Genomic DNA, 20,888 nt, shown 5'->3' on the forward strand with positions numbered 1-20,888 from the left:
GGGTGCCTGGAAGTCACTGCCAGGGGAGGCAGTGGAAGCAGATACGATAGTGACTTTTAAGGGGCGTCTTGACAAATACATGTATCCAACTTGAGGAATTAGTACGATAATATAAAAATTTGCAACTCGGAAAAGTATAATAGCCTGTATGAATCTACAATGAGCAGAGGGAACTCGCAGCCGCCTGGGATTTCAGGCCCGAATTCATCTCTCCCTCATGCATGTGGAATAAAAACTTTTCTTGAAGTTCGACATGGTCTCCAAGGCTCCACTTGTTTTATTTCCCGGCTCAGGTCACTGTCTGTGTGGAGTTTGCACATTCTCCTCGTGTCTGCGTGGGTTTCCTCCGGGTGCTCCGGTTTCCTCCCACAGTCCAAAGATGTGCGGGTTAGGTTGATTGGCCAGGTTAAAAAAAATTGCCCCTTAGAATCCTAAGATGCGTAGGTTAGAGGGATTAGCGGGTAAAATATGTGGGGGTAGGGCCTGGGTGGGATTGTGGTCGGTGCAGACTCGATGGGCCGAATGGCCTCCTTCTGCACTGTAGGGTTTCTATGATTTCTATGATACAGTGCTATGGGCTGTCTCTGGTTGTGGGAGAGACCATCGTGCCCCAATGGTCAACCAGCACCTACCTCAGGTTAGGCAGTCACTGACTAGCAAGGCACAGTCTACCTGTTTCAATGGGCACTTAGAGCTTAGTCTCTGCTCAACAAATGGATGGAATTCCATTGCGCCAGGAAAAAAAAACAATTGAAAAAAAAAATGCCAACTCTTCGATAGGCAATGCAAACGTCAGGATCACAGGACTGATAGACAATTTGTAGCTTGCTAATCATTGCCCATAATGCAAACATGATGGACATGGAAATTGATAGGCTGAACATTGAGGTATCTTCCCTAGGAGAGACCCGGCTCAGCCAGAGTGGATCATGGAAAGGAAAACATGGGCGGAACGGTGGCACAATGGTTAGCACTGCTGCCTCACAGCTCCAGGGACCTGGGTTCGATTCCCGGCTTGGGTGAATGTCTGTTTGAAGCTTGCACATTCTCCCTGTGTCTGCTTGGGTTTCCTCCAGATGCTCCGGTTTCCTCCCACAGTCCAAATATGTCCGGGTTAGGTTGATTGGCCATGCTAAATTGTCCTGCAGTGTCTCTGGATGTGTAGGTTCAAGGGATTGGCGGGGTAAATGTGTGGAGTTGTGAGGATAGATTCTGGGTGGGATTGCAGTGGGTGCAGACTCGATGGGCCGAAAGGCCTCCTTCTGCTCTGCAGGGTTTCTATGATTCCTAGGATTACACCTTCATCTGGCAGGGGAAGGGTTCAGAGAGAATATGTGAGCAAGGTGTAGGCTCCAATACAAGGAACTCAATAATAGATTCTCCCACAAATAGTTCAGAACGTGTTCTTGACATTCACCCTTTAACTCAAACATGAGGTCCTCCTGCCTCAGATGTTATGATCAAGGAGAGAGAAATGAGAATAGGCAGAGACTACTTCAGTTTTGCTGCTTTGTACAATTAACACGTTCTTTCAGAACAAACCATGTCACAAGTAGAGAACATTGTCACCAGCTGGATCTGATCATCACCAGATGTAACTGAGCATCATCTTATTACACACAGTGACGACAGTGTTGACTCTGCTCCAGGTCACTCCCTGGAAACGTTTTCAACCTGGATGTGAAATTCAGTGGCGATTTCCAGGCTGAAAGAATAAATATTTTAAAATACAAAGTCTGATGTTTCACTGAGCTGGGAATTGCAGTGAAAACTGGTTTCAAAAAGGAGCAAAGTTTCCAGCTGACATTTCAAGGATTTGATATCAGAGAAATGGCTGAAATGGAGGATTTTAAATGTCTCCATGGAGACGAGCCAGTGTGTAACATTTCCGAAATTTTTTGTTAACAATAAACATCTTGCTGTTATTTAGCTGCAGTCTCCAAATCCTTCGACCCGTGTGTAAAACACAGAGTTCTGAACCAGCCATGGAGGAGCACAAACTGTGTGGGGAATCTGTGTTCTGATTCGGTTCAATGTGATCAGAGTCTTGTTCTTGGATGGTACAGATTCAAAAGGTAAGATCCAGGGGAAATCTCTGTTAAACCCGTCAATGAAACAGCAAAGAGACTGGGATCATCATTCAGAGCAAAGGGAATACTGGGAAAGGGAAGATGCGCATTCTACAGAGTGAAGCATGGGGAATATTGGGAGAGAGACACTGAGGTGTGACACAGGAAAGAACAAGGTATTGGAGCTGTTTGCAGGCTCCAAATCGGACAAATCTCCAGCTCCAGATGAATTGTGTCCCAAGCTGCTGTGGAAGGCGAGGAAGTAGATTGCAGGGGCTCAGACGACAGATAATGTGGTTCTGCTGTTTCAGAAGGGTTGTAGACATAAGACATCATAAACGACAGACCAGTGAGTTTCACATCAGTGGTAGGTAATCCATTGGAGGAAATTCTGAAGGACAGCATCTATTTCCACTTGGAGAGGTTAGGTCAGCATGGCTTTATCGGAGGGAGGTCATGCCTAACAAATTTCATTGATTTTTTTTAGGAGGTGACCAGTTTTGTGGAGTCAGAGTCATAGAAGTTTACAGCATGGAAACAGGCCCTTTGGCCCAACTTAACCATGCTGCCCTTTTTATAGAAATCATAGAAATCATAGAAACCCTACAGTGCAGAAGGAGGCCATTCGGCCCATCGAGTCTGCACCGACCACAATCCCACCCAGGCCCTATCCCCACATATTTACTTGCTAATCCCTCTAACCTACGCATCTCAGGACTCTAAGGGGCAATTTTGAACCTGGCCAATCAACCTAACCCGCACATCTTTGGACTGTGGGAGGAAACCGGAGCACCCAGAGGAAACCCACGCAGACACGAGGAGAATGTGCAAACTCCACACAGACAGTGACCCGAGCCGGGAATCGAACCTGGGACCCTGGAGCTGTGAAGCAGCAGTGCTAACCACTGTGCTACCGTGCCGCCCAAATTTTTGTAACCCCTAAGCTAGTCCCACTTTCCCACGTTTGGCCCATATCCCTATAGACCCATCTTATACATGTAACTGTCTAAACGCTTTTTAAAAGACAAAATTGTACCCGCCTCTACTACTACCGCATCTGGCAGCTTGTTCTAGATACTGACCACCCTCTGTGTGAAAGAATTGCCCCTCTGGACACTTCTGTATCTCTACCCTCTCCCTTAAACCTATGCCCTCTAGTTTTAGACTCCCCTACCTTTGGGAAAAAATATTGACGTTCAAGCTGATCTATGCCCCTCATTATTTTATTGACTTCTATAAGATCACCCCTAAGCCTCCAACACTCCAGAGAATTACAGCACAGGAACAAGCCCTTCGGCCCTCCAAACCTGCACCAACCATGCTGAACTAAAACCCCCTACCCTTCTTATCCCTCCATTCCCATCCTATTCATGTATTTGTCAAGACGCCCCTTAAAAGTCACGACCATATCTGCTTCCACTACCTGCCCCGGCAGCGAGTTCCAGGCACGCACCACCCTCTGTGTTAAAAACATGCCTCATACATCTCCTTTAAACTTTGCCCCTCGCACCTTAAACCTATACTCCCCAAGTAAATGACTCTTCCACCCTGGGAAAAAGCTTCTGACTATCTACTCTATCCATGACCCTCATAACCTTGTAGACTTCTATCAGGTCGCCCCTCAACCTCTATCGTTCCAGTGAGTACAAACCAAGTTTCTCCAACCTCTCCTCATAGCTAATATGCTCCATACTAGGCAACATCCTGGTAACTCTTTTCTGTACACTGTACGCTCTCCATATAATTTAATATTATATTTTTCTAACAGAGTGACCAGAACTGTACACAGTATTCCAAGTGTGAAAGCCTTTGAAAAGGTCTCACATAGGAGTCTTATAAAGAAGGCAAATGAACATGGGATACAGAGTAACTTAATGAGGATTAAAAATTGGCTTAGTTGTTGTAGACAGAGGGTGATGACAGAAGGTTACTTTTGTGACTGGAAGCCAGCGTCTAGTCACGTACCACAGAGATCTGTGCTGGGTCTGATATTATTTGTCATTTATATTAATGGCACCAATGACTATGTTGAGGGGCTGGATGAGTAAGTTTTCAGATGACACAAAGATTGGTCGGGTGTTAATTATATATATGAATGTGTTGGGTCCAGGAAGATATAGATGGGATAGTCAAATGGGCAGATCAGGGGCAGATGGAATTTAACCCTGAAAAGTATGAGTTTGGAAGGAGTAATTTGACAAGGAAGTATTCAATGAATGGCATGACACTAAGAACTCTCTGAGGAAAAAAGGGACCTTGGCATGTTTGTACATAGATCACCGAAGGAAGAAGCACAATTAGTAGGGTGGTGAAAAAGTCATATGAAACACTTGCCTTTATTATTGGAGGCAGAGATTACAAAAGCAGGGAGGTTATGTTGGAGTTGTATCGGACTTTGGTGAGGCCACAGCTAGAGTCCTGTGTGCAGTTCTCGTCACCACATTATCCATCCACTAGGATGCTGCCTGGGATAGAACTGTTAAGTTATGAAGAGAGGTTGGAGAGGCTTGGGTTGTTCTCACTGGAGCAGAGAAGGCTGAGGGGCGAGCTGATCGAAGTGTACAAGATTCTGAGAGACATGAACAGAGTGAATAGGGAGAAGCTGTTCCCCTTAGTTGAAGGGTCAGTCACACGGGCCCAAGTTCAAGGTGAGAGGCAGGAAACTTAGGATGGATGTGAGGGAAAATGATTTTACCCAGAGGGTGGTGATGGTGTGGAATGTGCTGCCTTGGTGGGTGGTAGAGTCAGGTTGCCTCACATCCTTTCAAAAGTACCTGGATGAGCACTTGGTATGCCATAACATTCAAGGCTACGGGCCAAGAGGTGGTAACCAGAATTAGGTATGAAGGTCAGGGGATTCTCACGTATCAATGCAGACTTGACGGGCTGAAGGGCCTCTTCTGCACTGTTTCATTTTTCGATTCTGTGACTGAGAGGAAAGTGACTTGCTGGGATGGGTGGCAATATGTTTAAACATGTTAAAATTCAGGGTGCAGTACGAGGCCATTCGATCCATTGTATCCATACTGGTTGAAAAAGCAGAGTGCCACCTTCTAGCTCTGTGAGGTTCACACCACTCGGTGTGTGGAAATACTCCTCCTCAGCGCCCCCCACTCAATGTTCCCACAATTATTCTCAATCTTTGCTCCCTGGACATTGACCTCTCTGCAAATGAAAACCGATTCTTCCTAATCCACTCAATCCAGATACCTCCTGATGTTATATGTCAGAATGAAATCTCCCCTCCTGAATAAAATGTTCCAACATCTCATAGAATCCCACAGTGTGGAAGAAGGCCATTTGGCCCATCGAGTCTGCACCAACCACAGTCACACTAGGCCACATCCCCACAACCCCATGCACTTATATTGGCTATTGCCCCTGGAGGAAACTGGAGCACCCGGAGGAAACCCACGCAGACATGGGGAGAATGTGCAAACTCCACACAGACAGTGACCCAAGCCGGGAATCGAACCCGGGTCCCTGCCACTGTGAGGCAGCAGTGCTAACCACTGTGCCACCGTGCCGGCCATCCTCATCAATTGTCTCTACCAGACTCTTTTGGTGATGTGGTGACCAGAACTGTACACTGTACTCTATTTGTGCTCTAACAATTGTTTTATACAATTAGAGAAACACCTCCTTCCTCTTCTAATCGTGTCCTTGATCAATAAAGAAAAATCTCTACAGCATCATCTTGAGCACCTTATTTTCCTGTCGCGCTATCATCAGCAATCAATAGACATATACTCCAAGATCCCTCTGCTCCACCACTCACCTCAATATCCACCATTCATTGTGTGTTCTCCATCCAGTGTTTGTCCTCCCAAAACCCATTCCCTCACACTTCTCCACATTGAGTTCTATTGCTCACACATCTACCCACCTGACCAATCCATCGATATCTTCCTGCTGTTTACAGCTTTCTTCCTCACTATCAAGCGCATGAACGATTTTCATCTCTGCTGCAGACATCTTATTCATGTCCCCAACTTTTAATTCCATTTCATTGACACTACCACAAGAACACAAGGAACTCAGTACAGATCCCTCTGGAATTCCACTGGGAATAACCTTCCAATCTCAATAACCACACTACCCACAACCCTTTGCTTCTGACATTGAGACAATTGGCATCCAACTCTCCTTCCAATTTCCTGACGAGTGAGTCTTGTTTGACCTTGTCAAAGCTCTTGCTAAAACCCTTGTGGACTATATCATATATGTTACACTCATCAACTCTCCATGTTACTTTGCCAATCAATGTAATCAAGTTATTGAGACTTGACTTATTTGAACAAATCCATTCTGACTCAAATTTATTTAAACCTTCCCAAATGATGATTTCTATTATTTCACAGAATTATTTCCCATTATTTTCCCACCACAGACATGAGGCTGAATGCTCTGTAATTACTCCGGCTGTCTCTTAATCAATGTCATTACTTTTCCAGCTCCACATCTATAGGCACAGTTGATGGGTGAAGATGCTTTGTGTCTTTGTTACATCTTCCCTTGCTTTCCTCAGCAGCCTCCGGTATGAATTGTCTCTGCCTGGGGACATATCCACTTTCAAGGATGGTAAACATCTTCATATTTCCTCCCTCACTGAGCTAATCTCATTTAATATTTCACACACCTCTTCCTTAAAATAATGAAATAACAAAAATAAAATGCTGGAAATATACAGCAGGTCAGCCAGCATCTCTGGAAATAAACAGAGTTAATGTTTGGTGTTGTGATAACTCCTCTGCTCTGAAGATGGTTCGTCACAAAGGGTAACGTTATTCTGTTTCTCGCCGCAGAGGCTGCCTGACCAGCTGAGTATTTGCAGCCTCTTTTTATTTGGATTGCATCAGTACAGCGATGAACTGTGTGATTGTCCTTTCAGTCCTGGTAGTTCGACCATTCCTGAGACTGTTGTTCCAGTAAGACGTTGCTCCACACACGCCACAGGCTGGTTAAAAGGTAATTTCAGACTCTGTTACATCAGATTGACATTGACTGTCCAACACAATTCACACTGGAGACACTTTTCAATCTTTCTATTCCTCATTTCAGGATCTCATCCCAGTCTGCGTGAAGGGATAGTAAAGAGGACAGTTTGTTTTCACTGGAGTGGAAACACCTGTCGCTGGCACCAAGAAATAAAGATCAAACGCTGCTACAATTTCTTTGTTTATGAGTTGAAGAAGTCACCTGCCTGTTCCCTCGCTTACTGCACAGGTACATTGGTGTTTGGAAATGATGTAAAGAGAAAACTCTGGGATGTCCCAGCTCAGCAGCTCAACTGACAAAGTTACACGAGAGCCTCTGCTTTGTAAGGGACTGACACTCAAAGTATAATTTTTAGCAAAGGGAAATGATTCAGACACTCTGATAGCCCGTTTGTCGCCCTTCACTCACTCACTAACCTTCCTGCACAAGGAGGGAAATTAAAATAATTAATTCTCAAGGAGTTGTGGAATAGACATTTTGATAATGAAGATGTGATTGGGCATAGTCAACATGGATTAATCAATGGTGAATCACGTTTGACAAACATGTTGGAGGTTTGTGAGGATATTCCTAACATAATTGAGAAAAGTGGATGCAGTGTTCCTGGAGTTTCAGAAGGCTTTTGATCAGGTCAGCAATGGAAAGTTGGTCAACACAAATAAAGCATTGGGATAGGAGGTAATATACTGGCATCGATTAAAGATTGGTTAACAGGCAGAAAGCAGAGTGACAATAAACAGCTCATTCTGGCGTTAGCAGCCTCTGACCAGAGGGAACCACAAGGGTCAGAGCTTGGGCCCCAGCTGTTCACAATTTTGATCAATAATTTGGATGTGGGGACTAAATATGTTCTTCCAAAAGGGCTTAGTGAGTGGACAAGTAGATGTCAGATAGAATATAACGTAGAAAATATAAGGTTATGCTTACAATTTGCGAGGAGGAACAAGTGTGTGGAGTATTTCTGAAATGGTGCGAGATTAGGAATCCCTCGTCAAAGCACTGCTGCTTCACAGCTCCAGGGACCTGGGTTCGATTCCCGGCTTGGGTCAGTGTCTGTGTGGAGTTTGCACATTCTCCTCGTGTCTGCGTGGGTTTCCTCCGGGTGCTCCGGTTTCCTCCCACGGTCCAAAGATGTGCGGGTTAGGTTGATTGGCGATGCTAAAATTGCCCCTTCGTGTCCTGAGATGTGTAGGTTAGAGGGATTAGTGGGTAAAAATATATGGGGGTCGGGCCTGGTTGGGATTGTGGTCGGTGCAGACTCGTTGGGCCGAATGGCCTCTTTCTGTACTGTTGGGTTTCTATGATTCTATGATTCTTTCCAATAAATCACTAAAAGCTAGAATGCAGGAGCAATGAACAATTATGAAGCTAATGGTTTATTAGCTTCTATTGCCAGAGGGATTGAGTTCAGGAGTAGCAAAGTAGCAACGTTAGGGTCCCCAAGGTATGTTATGAACCCAGATTCAACCCCAACAATTCTTCTATTTTGACCTAAGTGTGAGGATAGGATTCTTCACTTTGGGACTCGAACCAGGGGACAGAATTTCAAAATATGGGTACGCCACTTAGGAGCAAGGGGAAGATTTTTTTTTAATTCATAAAATCCGAGGGTTGTGAATCCTCGGAATTCTCCATTGCAGAGGGCTGTGGAATCTCAGTCATCATGGATGCTAAAGGGACATTTGAATAGCAACGTAAATGAAGGAACTGAAGGTATGGTTGCTAAATTTGCTGTCACCACAAAGATAGGTAGGAAAGTAAATTGTGAAGAGGATATAAAAGGAGATTGATATGTGTGGACAGAAATCTGAAAAATGCAGTATAATGTGGGCATATATGAAAATTCAGGCAGTGCAGGGAGACACTGGCTTTCGAGCCAGAAACAATGGAGTGAAGGAGCTCATACCCCTTTTGTACCGCAACAACTTCTGTCAGGCAACTGCAAATAAAACTCCCACTGAAAATAACAGAACAGCAAACAAGGGAGTGGGGGAGGGAGTGTGGGGATTTAGGGGAGGGGACTCGGTCAGGAAGGGGTGGCAGAGGTGGGGGAGGGTTGGTCATGCAAGGGGTGCAGGGTTTGGTTATGGAAGTGGGGGGGTTGTTGGATCGGTCACGGGGGCTGGAGTGTTTGCTCATGGGGGGGTGGGGGTTGTGTGCAGTCAGACTGTTAAGTCAGTTTTTTTTGGTGGGGGGGGGGGGGGGGGGGGGGCGGGGGGGCGGTGCATGAGGGCACTAGCCAGTTCATGTAGAGGATTGGCCAGGGTATGCGGGGAGTGGGTGTAGCAGTCTGGTCGGACACGGGGTCAGGGTGTTGGTTCACATCGGCAATGGTTATGGGGGGGGGGGATTGGCAGGGGTGGGGTTTGGGTTTCTTACTGACAGCTGATTTGTGCAAGAGTCAGTTAGGGGGTCAGGAGTGTGTGTACTATCCTGTATAAAGGGTCCCGTGTTGGGGGTCCTGTTTGGGGGTGTGGGCTGCCTCGCATGGGCTATCCAGTGTGGAGTGTGGGATGACCCATGTGGGTCCAGTCTGGTTCGAAGTCACATTCGGACGATTGCAGAGACAGTTTTGCCTCTACAATATCATTGGCTGAGCTCTCACAATGGTTTGAATCTGAGTTTGGCGATTGGTGAGAACAATGTCAAGTATTCACCATGGTGACAGCGTCTGTGTGGATGGGCAGAGTTCATGTTTGACTTACAGACTCCTGTTCCTCACTGTATTTTGTGTTCGTGTTGGATGTTGCTCTCACACATTCTCTCACCTTTCTGTTCCTCATTCACAGAAGCTGGTCCAGTTCCAACCCAACCGCCCACACCACAGACCAGCCCGCCTTATGATTCGCCTCATTGGAACGTTACAGCAGCATCAGGTATTAGCATTTTGAAAATCAAACTGAGAGAAGGGTTGCTATGGACAGAGTGGGCGAGGGGAGTGAGATGGATTGTGTGAGGGGAGTGGGATTCTGTTCCAATCATTTTGCTATCAGTGCATGTTTATTTTGTCATTGGTGTTTGTGGTCACCCAGAAAGTGTGACTGGTCAGAATCAATAGAAAAGCTTCAGATGATTGAAATGTAGAGAGATTGGTGAACTGGGAGGTACAGAGGGACCTGGCTGTCCTGCTCCATAAATCACCACATCACGATAATGGTCTCATCAGTGGTTAGGACAGAAGTGAAATGTTGGTCTTGTCAGGGCAATGGAATGTAATGTGAGCACGTTTTACTGCAGCTGTACAGGGTCTTGGTGGGACCACATCATAAAATCTGGGCACAGTTTTGGTCTCCCTATTTGAATAAAGATACAGGCCGGGACTCTCGGGCCCACTGTGCTGCAAACCGGGACACAGCAGCTGGGGGCCTTTAGCGAGCGCCGGTCGCGAGTCTCTCAAGTGTTTTTTTGTCAGCACAATCAGCTCCGTGCCGAAAGTCAGGACTTCTGACGAAGGGTCCGAGCTGGAACTCTGGTGAAGGGTCATCCAGACTCGAATCGTTAGCTCTATTCTCTCTCCACAGATGCCTGTCAGACCTGCTGAGATTTTCCAGCCTTTTCTGTTTTGTTTTGAAAGATTGGATAGGCTGGGTTTGTTGTCTTTTGAAGAGGTGAGCATTGATTGGTTGATCTAGATAGTGTGGATGGGAAGGGACAATTTACCTTTGCAGAGTGTTTAGTAACTGTGGGAAGGGGCGGGGGTACAGATTGAGAGTTATTGGCTAAAAATTTAAAGGGGAAATGAAAAGAAAATATTTTCAGCCAAAGGGTGGTCAGGGTTTGGAAATCACTGACTGAAAGGGAGTAGGAGGCTGTGCGATCATTCAGATCCCTATGTTCCTGTAGGGGAGACTGCAAGGGCGGCCATGAGAGTGAGAATGCATCATGGACCTTCACATTCACACCACAGCTCCAATCACAGGCTGTTCCTCTGCCACATTTGCTGTGATTGGTGGAGCAGCAACTTGCAGATTTTTAAATTGGACATTATTGGGGTTTGAACATTGGCTGCATGTGTGACATGATGGGGAAGAAAGTGGTCTCCGCACTTGGATCAGATTGCACAAGGTTCTAATTCACTCACTGGATAATTGACCAACTATTTCTTTAAAGATTTTGCCACTCTTGCTTTTTCATTTCTCTTTCATATGCTCACCCACACAGACATTCTCCATATCCTGCTGTATCTCTCTCCCTCACTCACACATTCTCTATATCCTGCTGTATCTCTCTCTCTCACTCACACATTCTCTATATCCTGCTGTATCTCTCTCTCTCTCTCACTCACACATTCTCTATATCCTGCTGTATCTCTCTCTCTCACACACATTCTCTATATCCTGCTGTATCTCTCTCTCTCACTCACACATTCTCTATATCCTGCTGTATCTCTCTCTCTCACACACATTCTCTATATCCTGCTGTATCTCTCTCACTCACACATTCTCTATATCCTGCTGTATTTCTCTCTCTCTCTCTCACTCACACATTCTCTATATCCTGCTGTATCTCTCTCTCACTCACACATTCTCTATATCCTGCTGTATCTCTCTCTCACTCACATATTCTCTATATCCTGCTGTATCTCTCTCTCACTCACACATTCTCTATATCCTGCTGTATCTCTCTCTCTCACTCACACATTCTCTATATCCTGCTGTCTCTCTCTCTCACTCACACATTCTCTATATCCTGCTGTCTCTCTCTCTCACTCACACATTCTCTATATCCTGCTGTATCTCTCTCTCTCACTCACACATTCTCTATATCCTGCTGTATCTCTCTCTCTCACACACATTCTCTATATCCTGCTGTATCTCTCTCTCTCACTCACACATTCTCTATATCCTGCTGTATTTCTCTCTCTCTCTCACTCACACATTCTCTATATCCTGCTGTATCTCTCTCTCTCACTCACACATTCTCTATATCCTGCTGTATCTCTCTCTCTCACTCACACATTCTCTATATCCTGTATATATTCTGTATATCAGAACTCCCACTCATCTGATGAAGGAGCAGCGCTCAGAAAGCTTGTGGCTTGTGCTACCAAATAAAACTGTTGGACTTTAGCCTGGTGTTGTGAGACTTCTTACTGTGCTTACCCCAGTCCACTGGAGCAAGCTGAGAGGGGTGATTGAAGGCAGCAGTGTTGGTAAGAGATTAATTGGATTAATTGAATTGTTTATTTATTTAATTAGTCAGCTAGTGTGTGTATTTTTTTGGCCTTTACTTTAACAGCAGTTTTTCAAGTTTAAAGTGAAAACTAGAAGTGGGCAGCAAAGGAGTCTGGGAAGGGTTTCTTTAAGCGCGTGAAGTATTAAAGGTAGGCTGCAGTATACAGCGGGCAGCGTCGGGAGCGGGCAGCGTAGTGTGTGGGAAGCAGAGTGTGAGCTATAAGACTTTGGCTCACAGGGCTTGAGTGTGTGGGAAGCAGAGTGTGAGCTATAAGACTTTGGCTCACAGGGCTTGAGTGTGTGGGAAGCAGAGTGTGAGCTATAAGACTTTGGCTCACAGGGCTTAGGCTGAAAGGGCGAGTAGGGGTGAGTTTGAATTCATTTTTGCACTTTCTACCTGGTACTGGCAAGGTATCTAGAGGGGATGGGTGTGCAGGCAGTGCAATGTTCCTCTTGCACTATGTTTGAGGTGAGGGACGACGACAGTGTCCCTACTGATTACACCTGTGGGAAGTGCACCCATCTGCAGCTCCTCCAAAACCGTGTTAGGGAACTGGAGCTGGAGTTGGATGAACTTAGGATCATCAGGGACGCAGAGATGGCCATAGACACAAGCTTTAGGAATACAGTTACTCCGAGGATTGAAAACAGATGGGTGACGGTGAGAGGGGCTGGGAGGAAGCAGTCCGTGCAGGGATCCCCGGTGGTCATTCCCCTTAGCAACAAGTATTCCGCTTTGGATACGGTTGAGGGGGATGACATACCAGTGGGGAGCCGCAGTGAGAGGATCTCCAGCACTGTGTCCGTCTCTGTGGCTCGGGAGGGAAAGGGGGAGAGCGGGAGGGCGATAGTTATTGGGGACTCGTTAGTTAGAGGGATAGATAGGAGGTTCTGTGGCAGCAAAAGAGACTCACGGATGGTATGTTGCCTACCGGATGCCAAGGTCCGTGATGTCTCAGACCGTGTTTTCCAGATTCTGAAGGGGGAGGGGAAACAGTCACAAGTCGTGGTGCACATTGGTACCAATGACATAGGTAAGAGAAGGGACGGGGATTTAAAGCAGGAATTTCTGGAGCTGGGCTGGAAGCTGAGAGCCAAGACAAAACATGTGGTCATCTCTGGTACATTGCCGGTACCACGTGATAGCGAGTTGAGGAACAGGGAGAGAGTGCAGTTAAATATGTGGTTGCAGGGATGGTGTAGGAGGGAGGGTTTCAGATACGTGGATAATTGGAACACGTTCTGGGGAAGGTGGGACCTGTACAAACAGGACGGGGTGCACCTGAACCAGAGGGGCACCAATATCCTCGGAGGGAAATTTGTTACGGCTCTTCAGGGGGGTTTAAACTAATTTGTCAGGGGAGTGGGAAAGGGAGTTGTAGTCCAGAAGTCAGAGAGGGTGGTGAGGTATTGGGGAAGGTATCAGGGTCAAGGGTGGGTACTGGTAGACAGGAAGGTGGGTTGAAGTGTGTCTACTTCAATGCAAGGAGCATCCGGAACAAGGTAGATGAACTTGGGGCGTGGATTGGTACTTGGGACTACGATGTTGTGGCCATTACGGAGACGTGGGTAGAACAAGGACAGGAATGGTTGTTGGACGTTCCGGGGTATAGATGTTTCACTAAGTGTAGGGAAGCTGGTAAAAGAGGTGGAGGAGTGGCATTGTTAATCAAGGATAGTTTAACGGCTGCGGAAAGGCACTTCGTGGGGGATCTGCACACTGAGGTAATATGGGCTGAAGTTAGAAATAGGAAAGGAGCGGTCACGTTGCTAGGAGTTTACTATAGGCCCCCAAATAGTAATAGAGATGTGGAGGAAGAAATTGCTAAGCAGATTATGGATATGTGTGGGGGTCACAGGGTAGTTGTCATGGGGGACTTTAACTTTCCAAATATTGATTGGAACCTTTGTAGGTCAAATAGTTTGGATGGGGCAGTTTTTGTGCAGTGTGTGCGGGAGGGTTTCCTGACACAATATGTGGATGGGCCGACTAGAGGTGAGGCCACATTGGATTTGGTACTGGGAAATGAACCGGGCCAAGTGTTAGATTTGGTTGTGGGAGAGCAATTTGGAGATAGTGACCACAATTCGGTGTCTTTTGTTATTGCAATGGAGAGGGATAGGGCCGTACGGCAGGGCAAGGTTTACAATTGGGGGAGGGGTAATTATGATGCGATTAGGCAAGAATTAGGGGGCATAAGTTGGGAACAGAAACTGTCAGAGAAAGGAACTAATGAAAAGTGGAACTTTTTCAAGGAACAAATACTGGATGTCCTTGATAGGTATGTTCCTGTCAGGCAGGGAGGAAATGGCCGAGTGAGGGAACCATGGTTCACAAAAGAGGTGGAATGTCTTGTGAAAAGGAAGAGGGAAGCTTATGTAGGGATGAGGAAACAAGGTTCAGATGGCTCGATTGAGGGTTACAAGTTAGCAAGGAATGAGCTGAAAAAGGGGCTTAGGAGAGCTAGGAGGGGACATGAGAAGTCCTTGGCGGGTCGGATCAAGGAAAACCCCAAGGCTTTTTAATCTTATGTGAGGAATAAAAGAATGACCAGGGTGAGGTTAGGGCCGGTCAAGGACAGTAGTGGGAACTTGTGTATGGAGTCAGTAGAGATAGGCGAGGTGATGAATGAATACTTTTCTTCAGTGTTCACCAAGGAGAGGGGCCATGTTTTTGAGGAAGAGAAGGTGTTACAGGCTAATAGGCTGGAGGAAATAGATGTTCGGAGGGAGGATGTCTTGGCAGTTTTGAATAAACTGAAGGTCGATAAGTCCCCTGGGCCTGATGAAATGTATCCTAGGATTCTGTGGGAGGCAAGGGATGAGATTGCAGAGCCTTTGGCGCTGATCTTTGGGTCCTCGCTGTCCACGGGGATGGTGCCAGACGACTGGAGAATGGCGAATGTTGTTCCTCTGTTTAAGAAAGGGAATAGAAATGACCCTGGTAATTATAGACCGGTTAGTCTTACTTCGGTGGTTGGTAAATTGATGGAAAGGGTCCTTAGGGACGGGATTTACGACCATTTAGAAAGATGCGGATTAATCCGAGATAGTCAGCACGGATTCGTGAAGGGCAAGTCGTGCCTCACAAATTTGATAGAATTTTTTGAGGAGGTAACTAAGTGTGTTGATGAAGGTAGGGCAGTTGATGTCATATACATGGATTTTAGTAAGGCGTTTGATAAGGTCCCCCATGGTCGGCTTATGATGAAAGTGAGGAGGTGTGGGATAGAGGGAAAGTTGGCCGATTGGATAGGTAACTGGCTGTCTGACCGAAGACAGAGGGTGGTGGTCGATGGAAAATTTTCGGATTGGAGGCAGGTTGCTAGCGGTGTGCCGCAGGGATCAGTGCTTGGTCCTCTGCTCTTTGTGATTTTTATTAATGACTTAGAGGAGGGGGCTGAAGGGTGGATCAGTAAATTTGCTGATGACACCAAGATTGGTGGAGTAGTGGATGAGGTGGAGGGCTGTTGTAGGCTGCAAAGAGACATAGATAGGATGCAAAGCTGGGCTGAAAAATGGCAAATGGAGTTTAACCCTGATAAATGTGAGGTGATTCATTTTGGTAGGACAAATTTAAATGTGGATTACAGGGTCAAAGGTAGGGTTCTGAAGACTGTGGAGGAACAGAGAGATCTTGGGGTCCATATCCACAGATCTCTAAAGGTTGCCAGTCAAGTGGATAGAGCTGTGAAGAAGGCCTATAGTGTGTTAGCTTTTATTAACAGGGGGTTGGAGTTTAAGAGCCGTGGGGTTATGCTGCAACTGTACAGGACCTTGGTGAGACCACATTTGGAATATTGTGTGCAGTTCTGGTCACCTCACTATAAGAAGGATGTGGAAGCGCTGGAAAGAGTGCAGAGGAGATTTACCAGGATGCTGCCTGGTTTGGAGGGTAGGTCATATGAGGAAAGGTTGAGGGAGCTAGGGCTGTTCTCTCTGGAGCGGAGGAGGCTGAGGGGAGACTTAATAGAGGTGTATAAAATGATGAAGGGGATAGATAGAGTGAACGTTCAAAGACTATTTCCTCGGGTGGATGGAGCTATTACAAGGGGGCATAACTATAGGGTTCGTGGTGGGAGATACAGGACGGATATCAGAGGTAGGTTCTTTACGCAGAGAGTTGCTGGGGTGTGGAATGGACTGCCTGCAGTGATAGTGGAGTCAGACACTTTAGAAACATTTAAGCGGTTATTGGATAGGCACATGGAGCACACCAGGATGATAGGGAGTGGGATAGCTTGATCTTGGTTTCAGATAAAGCTCGGCACAACATCGTGGGCCGAAGGGCCTGTTCTGTGCTGTACTGTTCTATGTTCTATGTTCTATGTTCTATCTCCACATTATCTCTCTCTCATACTCACAGACATTCTCTATATCCTGCTGTATCTCTCACTCATACTCACACAGTCTCTATATTTTGCTGTATCTCTCTCACTCGCCCACATCGGATGACACGTTGGCACAGTGGTTAGCACTGCTGTCTCACAGTGCCAGGGATTCAGGTTTAATTCCGGCCTCGGTTACTGTCTGTGTGGAGTCTGCACATTCTCCCCGTGTCGACATGGGTTTGCTCTATGTGCTCCGATTTCCTCCCACAGTCCAAAGATGTGCGGGTTAGGTGGATTGGCCATACGGTTTCTCTCTCTCTTACACTCTATCTCTATATCTTGCTGTATATCTCTCTCTCTCACACACACACATTCTCTATATCTCGTTATACCTCTCTCTCTCAAACAGACATATTCCCTCGAGCTTGTTGTTGTATCTCTCTCTCTCTCACACACGCACTCTCTATCTTGCTGTATCTCTCTCTCACACTCACATTTCCTATATCTTGCTGTATCTGTCTCTCACATCGGACACATTCCCTCTAGCCTGTTATATCAAATATGCAAACATTCTTTACCTTTCCGTATCTTATAGAGGCCTATAAAATAATGAGGGGCATAGATCAGCTCGATCGTCAACATCTTTTCCCAAACGAAAAAGGACAAAGTTTAAAACGAGAGGGCATAGGTTTAAGGTGAGAGGGGAGAGATACAAAAGTGTCCAGAGGGGCAATTTTTTCACACAGAGGGTGGTGAGTGTCTGGGACGAGCTGCCAGAGGTAGTAGTGGAGGCGGGTACAATTGTGTCTTTTAAAAAGCATTTAGACAGTTACATGGGTAAGATGGGTATAGAGGGATATGGACCAAGCACGGGCAATTGGGACAAGCTTAGTGGTTTTTAAAAAAAGGCAGGAATGAACAAGTTGGGCCGAAGGGCCTGTTTCCATGCTGTAAACCTCTCTATGACTCTATGACTCTCCCTCACACACATACACGTTCTCTATATCTCGCTGTATCTCTTTCGCAGTAAGAGTTTTAACAACACCACATTAAAGTCCAACAGGTTTACTTGGTAGCAAATGCCATTATCTTTCGGAGCGCTGCTCCTTCCTCAGATGGAGTGGATATCTGGTGTCACTAAAACTCTTACTGTGTTCACCCCAGTCCAACAGCAGCATCTCCACATCATGACTACCATCTCTTTCACACACAGACATTTGCTATGTCTTGCTGTATCTTTCTTTCACACTCACACATTCTTTGTATTTTGCCGTTTCTCTCCCTTACACACAGTCATTCTCTATCTTCCTGTATCTCAGTGTCACAGCTGTTTGCACTATTTCCTCACAGCACCAGGGACATGGGTTCGATTCCTGGCTTGGGTCACTGTCTGCACGTTCTCCCTGTGTCTGCATGGGTTTCCTCCGGGTGCACCGGGTTCCTCCCACAGTCTGAAAGATGTGCAGGTTAGATGCATTGGCTGTGCTAAATTCTCTCTGTGTATCTGAACAGGTGCCAGAGATTGAGATTTTCACAGTAATTTCATTGCCGTAAATTAATGTAAGCCTACTTGTAACAATAATAATTAAACTTAAAATAACCTTAAACTCTCACATTCTCAATATCTTGCAAACACTAGCCTTAAATTTGATTGAATGTTTTGAGTATCATAGATTCATAGAAATCCTACAGTACAGAAAGAGGCCCCTCGGCCCATCGAGTCTGCACCGACCACAATCCCACCCAGGCCCTACCCCCATATCTCTACATATTTTACCCACTAATCCCTCTAACCTGTGCATCTCAGGACACGAAGGGGCAATTTCAGCATGGCCAATCAAACCTAACCCGCACATCTTTGGACTGTGGGAGGAAACCGGTGCACCCGGAGGAAACCCACGCAGACACGAGGAGAATGTGCAAACTCCACACAGACAGTGACCCGAGCCGGGAATCGAACCCAGGTCCCTGGTGCTGTGAAGCAGCAGTGCTAACCACTGTGCTACCATGTGTCGTTGACTGACGTGTTAGTTGACTAGGTGTGTAGACGAGGGGTCAATGTAGTTTATATGGATTTCAGCAAAGCCTTTGACAAAGTCCCACATGGGACACTTGTAAAGAAGGTAAATTCATATGAGATAGAGGGTTATTTGATCAAGTGGATTCAAAATACACTCAGTTGCAGGAGACAGAGGGTGATAACAGAATGCTGCTTTTGTGACTAGAATCCAGTGTGCAGCAACGTACCACAGGGATCTGTGTTGGGTCCCCTATTATTCATTATTTATATAAATGACATTGACTATGTGGGGAGTAGGGTTAGTAAGTTTGCGGATGACACAAAGATTGGACAGGTGCTTAACAGTGAGGCAGAGCGTCTTGGGCTACAGGAAGACATAGACAAAATGGGCAGATAAGTGGCAGATGGGATTTAACCCTGAAAAATGTGAGGTGATACACTTTGGAAGGAGTAATTTGACAAGAAAGTATTCAATGAATGGTAGGACACTCGGAAGTTCTGTGGAACAAAGGGACCTTGGTGTATTTGTCCACAGATCTCTGAAAGCGGAAGGGCAGGTTAGTAGGGTGGTGAAAAAGTCATATGGGATACCTGCCTTTATCAATCGAGGCATAGATTACAAAAGCAGAGAACTTATGTTGCAACTTTGGTGAGTACACAGCTAGAGCACTGTGTGCAGTTCTGCTCACCACATTATCGGAAGGATGTGATTGCATTGGAGGTGGTGCAGAGAAGATTCACCAGGATGCTGCCTGATGTGGAACATTTAAGTTATGAAGAGTGGTTGTGTCGGCTTGGGTTATTTTCGTTGGAGCAGACAAGGCTGAGGGGAGACCTGATCGAGGTATACAAGCTTATGAGAGACATGGACAGAGTGGATAAGGAGCAGTTGTTCCCCTTAGTTGAAGGGTCAGCCACAAGGGGACATAGGTTGAAAGTGAGGGGCAGGGGGTTTAGGGGGAATGTGAGGAAAATCTTTTATACCCAGAGGCTGTCAATGGTTTGGAATGTGCTGCCTGGGAGGGTGGTGGAGGCGGGATGCCTCACATCCTTTAAAAAATACCTGGATGAGCACTTGGCATGTCATAACATTCAGGGCGATGGACCAAGTGCTGGCAAATGGGATTAGGTCGGAGTTCAGGTGTTTCTAATGTGTCAGTGCGGACTCGTTGGCCTGAAGGGTTTCTTCTGCACTCTATGATTCTATGAAATGGAAACACACTGGAGGCAGTATTACCGTGTATTTGGCCGCGATGCTTTAGTAAAGTCAGGCGGAAAGCACTGAGCACAATTGGCACCATTTGTTTGCAACCGGCGCCATTTTACAAGTGCTGCATTTCCAGCGCGGTCAGCCTCACACCACAGATGGGCAAGAGGTAAGTTAACATATAGAAATGTATTATAATGATGTTTTACATCGGCTTAGTGAGTCTGACACTCAATCATCTGGGCCCACCTCTCTTTATGATCTCTCTCCAGCGAGAAATAGACATGCTCTGCATGAATGGGAAAGAGTCAATTTGCCATCGCCAGTGGAACCAGAGGCCATTGAGGCCACCCCCCCCCCCCCCAACCTGGGAGGCCGAGGGGAAGGGGGGATGCCCCTTGGGCAGTGCCAGACTGGCAATGCCACCTGGGCAATGCCCACCGGACAGTTTTGGCGGGGAGCAATGGGGGTGGGCTAAATAGTGGATGGGGCGGGACTAATGGGGGACAGGGCCCGCTGCCACTCTGCAGCGATCAATGGGGGGAGGGCGGCAGGTCTGCGATCGGTGGGGGGAGGGCAACGGGCCTGTGACCAATGGGGGAAGGGGTGGTCTGCGAACAGTCAAGGCAGCAGGAAGTGTCAGTGGGGGCTATATCTCAGGCCGCAGACCCTTGCGATTGCACGGTTGGGGGGAACTGCTTCAGGCAGCCTGTACTAGCAGGGGCCTGACAGCTCTCTATTTTCTGTCAGACCCCTGCTGCTGCTGACGCGCATGTGCAGCATCAGAGGCCTGCCCGTGCGCACTTCCTCCCTCTGCAGGGTTTTCGGGTGTGTTAAGCCCCGCCCATAGGCTTCTGCAGCGAGCAACAGGCGTGCTGATATTTTTACAGGCAGAGTGCGTATGGGGGGCCTGAAAACTCGCCCAGAAAATGGATCTGAAACACTCCAAGTTTCAATTCCGCCCAGCATTCAGAAAAAAAATAGTAAAATAGCGGCCACTTTCTCTAAACCTTGCTGTAAATCTCTCTGTCTCACACATACACGCGCACACACACACACACACACATTTTTTCTATCTTGCTGTTTCTC

General features: G+C 46.6%; 1 protein-coding gene across 1 annotated transcript in view; it reads left to right on the forward strand.

Moving 5' to 3' along the window:
- Window positions 1–1,930: 1,930 nt before the first annotated feature.
- Window positions 1,931–20,888, forward strand: part of LOC144487156 (pancreatic secretory granule membrane major glycoprotein GP2-like) — a gene marked incomplete at its 5' end in the record, with an annotated part of 30,311 nt that continues 11,353 nt past the window's right edge. The window contains 4 exons of the mRNA XM_078205217.1: window positions 1,931–2,075; window positions 6,961–7,037; window positions 7,131–7,295; window positions 9,857–9,943. Coding sequence (XP_078061343.1) covers window positions 1,931–2,075; window positions 6,961–7,037; window positions 7,131–7,295; window positions 9,857–9,943 — 474 coding nt within the window. The remainder of the gene's footprint in view (window positions 2,076–6,960; window positions 7,038–7,130; window positions 7,296–9,856; window positions 9,944–20,888) is intronic.

Source organism: Mustelus asterias, unplaced genomic scaffold (assembly GCF_964213995.1).
Source record: "Mustelus asterias unplaced genomic scaffold, sMusAst1.hap1.1 HAP1_SCAFFOLD_623, whole genome shotgun sequence".
Lineage (NCBI taxonomy): Eukaryota > Metazoa > Chordata > Chondrichthyes > Carcharhiniformes > Triakidae > Mustelus > Mustelus asterias.